Source organism: Eleginops maclovinus, chromosome 15 (genome assembly GCF_036324505.1).
Source record: "Eleginops maclovinus isolate JMC-PN-2008 ecotype Puerto Natales chromosome 15, JC_Emac_rtc_rv5, whole genome shotgun sequence".
In the NCBI taxonomy this organism is placed as follows: Eukaryota; Metazoa; Chordata; class Actinopteri; order Perciformes; family Eleginopidae; genus Eleginops; species Eleginops maclovinus.
Window position 1 is genome coordinate 5,075,211 of NC_086363.1, and position 7,944 is coordinate 5,083,154.

The 7,944-nt window shown below is 40.1% G+C and overlaps 1 protein-coding gene across 1 annotated transcript in view; it reads right to left on the reverse strand.

The window, feature by feature from the left end:
* lama2 (laminin, alpha 2) overlaps positions 1-7,944 on the reverse strand; it is a 160,640-nt gene that overhangs the window by 14,764 nt on the left and 137,932 nt on the right. Inside the window, 9 exon segments of the mRNA XM_063902014.1 lie at positions 1,939-1,992; positions 2,600-2,755; positions 4,024-4,144; positions 4,963-4,974; positions 5,427-5,565; positions 5,862-6,006; positions 6,483-6,645; positions 6,795-6,919; positions 7,004-7,163. Coding sequence (XP_063758084.1) covers positions 1,939-1,992; positions 2,600-2,755; positions 4,024-4,144; positions 4,963-4,974; positions 5,427-5,565; positions 5,862-6,006; positions 6,483-6,645; positions 6,795-6,919; positions 7,004-7,163 — 1,075 coding nt within the window.

The following is a 7,944-nucleotide window of genomic DNA, read 5'->3' on the forward strand; positions in this document are numbered from 1 at the left end:
TTTTCAATTTGCAGTCAGAGCCACAGGCTTTGTTAGGAGTTAGCAGCCGTGTGTACCACATTCATAATCTCAGCATAAGAAAGAGCGTTTTAGTTTACCAGGAGGAGATTGCTTTCATGTACTCACAGTTGTTTTCCCACAGAATATGCAAATAGTGTCATATTATTTATGTATTTTTAGACCACACTCAACTGAGTAAAACAAGAAAATAACGGCCAACAACACCATGTGGTTCACTGGTTAGTTGGTGAAAAACTATCCTTAAAAAAAGCTCTCTTTTAGCTTTATTTTCTGCTCAAATGACAGAGGTAAATGAATCACTAAATTAATCAAATATCACTAAAAGATGGGGAAGCACTCATTCTCAAGTTGATCCTAAGGTCTGGTTACCTGCAAGCAACAATGGAAATACTGAATTGGAGAAATTTGTACTCAAATTTGAACCTTTTTTTAAAGTTACAATTAAGCTTCAGAACAAACTGAATTCATTCCTTCTGGCTAGAGAAAGAAAACAGGCAGTTTTTTTGTGACTCAACATCCAACATGGTCGTCCTTCCACTTTGTTTCAGTCCTCGCTCCCTCCTTCTCTGTTCCTCTGTCTGCTGTTACCATGTTCTCTTTCAGTTTAAAATCAACTCCCTCCATCTTTTCAGTCTTGTCCTCTCCTTTTCCCACGTATCATTTCTTTTCAGCTCTACTTTTCCCCTCTCTCTTCCTTTCACCTCTAAATCTCCCTCCTCTATCCCTCCATCCTTTGTCTCCTGTCCCCTTCTCTCTCCCCTGTCTCTGTGTCCCTCTCTAAAACATCCATTAGTCAGGGCCAAGTTGAGTTGATGGTGTTTTTAACCTCGCTTAACCTTTCTCCACACACACACACACACACACACACACACACACACACACACACACACACACACACACACACACACACACACACACACACACACACACACACACACACACACACACACACACACACACACACACACACACACACACACACACACACACACACACACCAGCATAGTTAGTAAAAATAGATTTATGCGCCCAACAACCAGTGATGATGGATAAGCTAGAGGTAACCCTCTGTCCTTTCTGTCACACACACATCCACGTACACTCATAAACCCCTACATACACTTTCCGTTTTGCATTCATGTGAGCAACAGCCTCAACAATGAGAAACACACACACACACACACACACACACACACACACACACACACACACACACACACACACACACACACACACACACACACACACACACACACACACACACACACACACACACACACACACATTATGCTAAAATACACACACACACACACACACACACACACACACACACACACACGTAATCCTGCAAACATAAAATAATGTGCAAACAAAATACTTACACACCAAATGCATGAAGTTTCCAACAGAGATAAAAGAATAGATTTGTTTATCCATCAGTGATTAGGATGAAAGAGGACTGTATCAGTACAGGGACTTCAGGCGTGGGTATATGTGTATGTGTGTGTGTGTGTGTGTGTGTGTGTGTGTGTGTGTGTGTGTGTGTGTGTGTGTGTGTGTGTGTGTGTGTGTGTGTGTGTGTGTGTGCATTGAGTGAAAGTGTTTTTAGCCCTAAGACAATCTAATCAGCATAGTTGCCAACAAACTCAAATCTCATTAATATGCACTCATGCACTTAAAGAAGAAATGCTTGTGTGTTTATGTGTGTGTGTGTGTGTGTGTGCGCTTGCGTGGTCAGCTAAAAGCTAAGATAGCAACTATATCTGTCAATGAACATGTGTGTGTTTTGGATAAAAGACAATCCAATCAGCCCAGTTGCCAAAAAATTGAAATCTCATTAATATGCACTTATGGAAACGCCATCCACTTAGGGAGAGGGGTGCAGCATTTGGGTGTGTGTGAGCATGTTTGACCCACCTCTCCAGACTGTCTGCGTCTCCTCTTGGTGCTGAGGACGTTTGAGTTCCGGGTCTGTGATGAATAAATTATGGATAAGTCATCAGGAAGATGGAAGAATAAATTGATTGATACTTTGTTTAACGGGTCTCTAAGATTCCTTATCATTTTCAAAAGAGAATTAAATGCTGATTTTTTTTCCTAATATCTTTTAAATGATTTTCTATCATTTCCAAAATGTTTCCTGACAAGTAAAGTTAATAATCATTCTCTATTTGCTACACTCAACTACATCTGTAGTCGGAGATCATTCAAATGTTTCGTTTTTACTAGATTTCCTGGAAAAAGTATGTATTTGGATACCAATATTATGGAAAACATACAGTCATCATTTAGTAAACTTCTAATTCATTTGTTTTAAATAATGATTCTGTCCTTAGAAAGTGTATCTGATCTAAAAAAGTTTAAAGAATATATAGTTCAAAACAGAATGTAGTATTTATTTCATTTAAAAAAACGATTATTTTTATTTGAACAAAATCTAATTTTTCTTAATAATTACTACACAATGTTCCAGGAAACTTCCTTGAAATTAGAAGGAATAAAGAGACGACTGAAATAAAAGGCTCTGATAATGAGAGTGAGTCACAGCCTAAACTAATAAAAAAGATGGCATCCCGACCTGCTTGAGGACTGATGAAGCTCCGCCAACAGCCAGCAGTATGGTCCCAGTGTCCGCCAGAGTGCTGAACGACAGGCTGATCTCTGTGCCGACTGCCAGCGACAGGCCGCCCAGCTCCATGTACCCCGGCTTAGAGAAGCTCACCGTGTACAAGTTCTGTGAAAGAGTAAATTAATTGATTAGAACTAAACTTTACAGAGGTTATAGAATAAAACGTAAAATAGGGTTTGAAAAGAAAGCAATCGCGGTGAAGTCAACTAAGTCAAGGTTTAACTTTTAGACTTCTGCGTGCTGCTTCACAAATCAAATGCACCTTTTTCCAGCTCCTCTTGCGTGTGCTTGCAAAGTGGAAATGCTAACCCATACACACCCACACAATCAGACACTAGCATCCTTGTAGTTGAGCAGAGCCATTGGTAAGGGAAATAAAAAGACGGATAAAAGAAATAAAAAGACCTTCACTCTACATACACGCAACCAGGGCCGGTCCTGCGCTATTCTGCCCCCCACGGCAACTGAGAGAAATAAATCATTAAAACTGCCAGAAGCAATCATACAGGGTCTCTTTTTGCTGTTAAGTGAGACACACTCGGCGATACACTTAATGCAGGATCAGAGAGTAATCTTTATTTATATATATATTTTTTGCAATTGCTCCCGTTGCTACCCCTCCAGAACCAGCCCTGCACGCAACCTTGGGCCTGTCTCACCCGCCATACAGTCTTTATACGCGGCGACCATGGCTGCATGTTTGTACAGATGAATGGCCCTAGTGTTTAGAAATCCTTGTAAGCTTTTAAATCTGCAACGTAGATTCAATGCGAGTGTTTGTGTAATGCATTGAGGACGTGTGTTCTTGTTAGGATTGTATATGTTCGAAATAGTTTGTGTGTTTACACGGAATAAAGAAAACTAAAGATTGAGTGCAAGGGTTTCATGCTTAGGCCCTTTGTTTACCGTCTAGCAAAAACAAATCACTCCATCTCTATGTTTTACAAAAATCTTTTATACTGTATGTATAGAAAGTGTGAACCACAGCTCAAACATGTCATTAGCTAGAACACTCACATTTATGTTTCACATTTATTTTCCATGCACACCTCCTATTCAAGGACATGACGAGGACTTCACACACACATGATGAATCACTTAAACAGCAGCATGTAACATTATAAGTAGGCGATCTTCACACTATCATACAGAATGTTTGTAGCATATCAGTGCCAAGATGGTTGATTTAACATATGTTACAAGCTCTAACAACTCCATTAAAATATAAACTTTGAGAAACATTAAAGGGATTTTACAGTGTTTCTTCAAAGAGTATCAAAATCCACGAAGACAGTCAAACCTCTGTAATGTAATCTGAGTGTCTTGAGAGTTTAAATATACTGTAAAGCCATAAAGAAAGTGAGAACTCTTACCTCTACGTTACATCCTTTGGTGACCCCAGTATAATCGGAGCTGCTGAGGAGACTGTAAGGAGTCCTGGAGACTTCAATCTCCCGGAGACAGCCGGCGTACCGCTTCAGAGTGACCTCTGACCTATGAAGAAATTATGATAATTTTAATAAAGATGACATACGGCTGAAGAAATTTCAAACTCCATGGAATTTCCTATCTCTCAGCAGTGAAATGCCATGTGGGAAAAAGCAGGATTTCTGCAGCAGTGAAGCTATTGCATCATGTATCCAGAAGCAGAGTGATGGTTGGGCGTCAACAACAAGAAGAGTTTGAAAATGTCGTTTGTCCATTTTAAATCAAGCAGGATTTATTATATTAATCAGTTTTAGGCAGCTGATTTGTGTGTATTGTCAGGTTTTGTCCATTTGGCGATATCATTCAAGAGGAATTGGACAAAAAAAATCAATTCTCAGATAGTTTTTGTCCGTGATCTCCAAGAATATGTACCCGCACCTGTGTAATTGTTTTCTGTGAATTAGAGCTTTATTTTTGTAGCTCAGCGAAAAACTGTTACTTGCAGTGACACTTTGATTTGCATCCCAAATACATTTTGAATATGATTATGGCGTTGGGGCCTGGAGGGCAGAGTCATAAATGTGAGGAATTCCACCTTAATGTTGCTGAAAAGACAAACTTCAAATTCAGATTAATAAAGGAGCAAATAGAGAAAGTGATTTCCAGCCGTTGCGTGGAGGAGCAGGAGCCGAGAAACAAAGACACACACACACACACACACACACACACACACACACACACACACACACACACACACACACACACACACACACACACACACACACTATGGGCTGCACAGCGTCAATAGCATGGCTAGCCTCATGCAGAAGGAAACATACAGTAAGTATTCACTACATGTCTGTATATGAGATTTGTTTATTTACCTGGCTCTCATGCTGTTAAGACAAAACATGATATCAAAACATTAGCACTCATTTCAAACACAGTTCCACCCAAAGACTTGTCTAAACCAAACATTTTGCTTACTCAACCCTTTTGCAAATGAATAATTCAATGACTAGCTAAAGGTGTAAACACAGTTATAGATTTTCATTAAAATACTGATGAAGACTTTTGCATTTGCAGATGCAGATGTTGCAGACTGTGACTTTAATATTACAGCAACCAGAAATCTTACCTTGGGTTTTAAAAGGTCATAATCTGAATTAAAAAGACTAATTTTCATTGTTTTCAGAAGATCCTGCTTTCCCTTCAAATGGACCTATTTTAAACATGTATACACATCCTAGCCTTAACGATAAATACATCAAGTGATGTGTATGTGAGTGTCCAAATGTGTGTGTGTGTGTGTGTGTGTGTGTGTGTGTGTGTGTGTGTGTGTGTGTACCTGTAGTTTCCAATGGTAGGCAGCCCTCCAAAGTAGATCTTCTGTTTTTCCTTGAGGTTCAGACCTGTAGCCGAGCCCTGAGACGTCGTCACGATCTTCTCCTCAGCACCGCTGTCGATGTCCACTACAGTCACCGTGGCTTTGAAAACAATGACAAAGGACAAAATTAACAGAACTGGGAGAGAAAATGTTTAATTATCCTTAAGCTCACTTTTTTTGAATGTTGCTTATTCATTTGCATTCATCTTTCCTCAAGAGAATAGATATTTATCTAAATAGGACTATCTGTTGTTATATTGCAAAGATAAACATGTATGTGTAGTTTGATGTTATCTACACTAATTAAACTACACGTTATTGGTTTATTTTAGGTTATCAGTTATAATCTACATAATAATTGCTAATTAATAGTGTTGTTGTTGTTGTTGTGCTTACCTTGTTTCTTGTTCCGTGACATGGTGAGGGATTTCCAGTGTCCGTCGTTGTGGCGGCTAGCTGAGAGGGCGCTGCCAACTCCTGATCCGAGGTCAAAGTTCACCTTCACCTTACCCTCCGACAGCTCCAGGGACATGAAGTCCTTCTGCAGACACAGCAGAGGAGAACATGTTTTGTCATTTTAAAATCAATAACTGTCCATAAATGTGTTTGTCAGCAATAGGATAAACAGGTGATTTAAAGACTGACATAGGGCTTAATATGTTTAAACACGCAGGTTTTTAAAACGTGGCAAAAACATGAATATGAAAAAAATTGAATTGGGTTTTGAGCTCATTCTGGGTATTGTTCTGTAAAAAATCAAGACTTTAACGTTTTTTTCTGTTATATCAGCCGTTTACACATACATATGAAAAGAAAACTTAAGTCTCTGGCCTTTGTGTGTTTGTTATTGTTTATTGGAACCTTTGTTGTTAAAAGAAGGTGACTTTATTCATTTCTTTAGGATCCTACACTAGGATGGTACCTAGAAAGGAAAGTGTGCCGCTGCCATCAGTCCTGATATTTACATGGGTCACAATAACTTCAGTTTCATACCCTTTCCCTTTGTTGAATACCTACCATATCTTCAGTAGCCAGATACATGAGCAGGGATTCGGAGGAAAATGTGCGGAACTTAAAGGTCACGCTGGAAACATTTGGGTTCCACCTGGTGGGGCGTCCCACCGCGGCGTAGCCCTCTCCGTCCAGCTGAACTATCCCCTCACCGTCTGAGCGCTGGGGGCTGAAGAAAGTAAAGATAAGATATTTTCCATTTTACTATCGCTCCTCTTTTAACCGTGCAACTGTCAAAGGAGTTTGAAGTGTCACAAAACTAAATGGGCCTGTTGAATATTCATACAAACAAATGGAATACTTTGTGATTAAATCTACCTGACGACGCATCCTTTACAGTCTCCCTGTCTCTCTCTGTAGTTCCACAGTCCAATGGGTTTACCGTCCAGGAAGGTCTCTCCCATGCAGCCTGTGAATGTATTTGTTCTCACTGCATCCGCTTTCTGAAAGATAAGAGGAAAATGATGATTAAAAAAATCCAGACAGATTCTTGATGTTACTCTCAGAGAAAGAGATGGGACAGTTACCTTGACGGTGCCGAGTATCCCTCCTACAAACAGGTAGGCGTTCTGGTCGACGTCCAGGATGGTGAAGGTCGTTGGCGAGTTGGCACTGGCGGGGGTCGGCATCATACCAGCCATGGAGCCCTCCAGAGGATATACTGATATGGTGCCATTCAACCCATTACTGAGGACAGAGAGAAGGAGAGAAAGTGGGTTTATGTTATTTTGTTTCTGTATTTCCTGAGAGATATTCACAGTGACTGAAGAAGTTGGAGCCTCTTGGAATCAGTTTTTATGGACTCTCGGTGATAAAGATGAATGATAGGAACGCGTAGTGGAACCGGGTCGTAGCAGTGGAACCTCTGAGCTGTAAAGTGAAATTAATCCCCCACCTTAGGGTTTGTTTTCTAGGCAGAAACTGCATTTCTGTGTCGAGTAGGGGGACATTTTTTAAGACTTATAGTGTGTATGCTTCCGTTGAAGAAACACATTTGGGAAATCTCTCAGATGTTAATACGTAGTGCAGGTGGGATGTCCCCATGGTGTGAATGGTTCTTGTGTTGGATGGTCTGCATACAGCAACATTTCGGCTTTCACAGAGACAAACTGGTTCCACTAGGTTACACTGTATCTGTGTAATGATGTGCCACACCGACAAGGCCGCAGCTCTCGATTACCCAAGTGGAACTATATGTTTTCGGCCGCAGCATGAATAATATGAGGACATTGTTGGATTATATTTGCTAGTACTTGTTGTTGATGGTTAGATCACAATGTAATGAAGGTTACGTTAATATTTCAGGTGTTTTATGAAGAATTTGATATCAAACATCATCGCCTCACCTTCAAAACATGAAGGAAGAAGCAAAGAAAAAACATGTGCAACATGCCCAAACACATTTCCCTTTTCACATGTGTAAAATATATAAAAGGTTCCTCATGTTAGGAGAATACTGTACACTGTT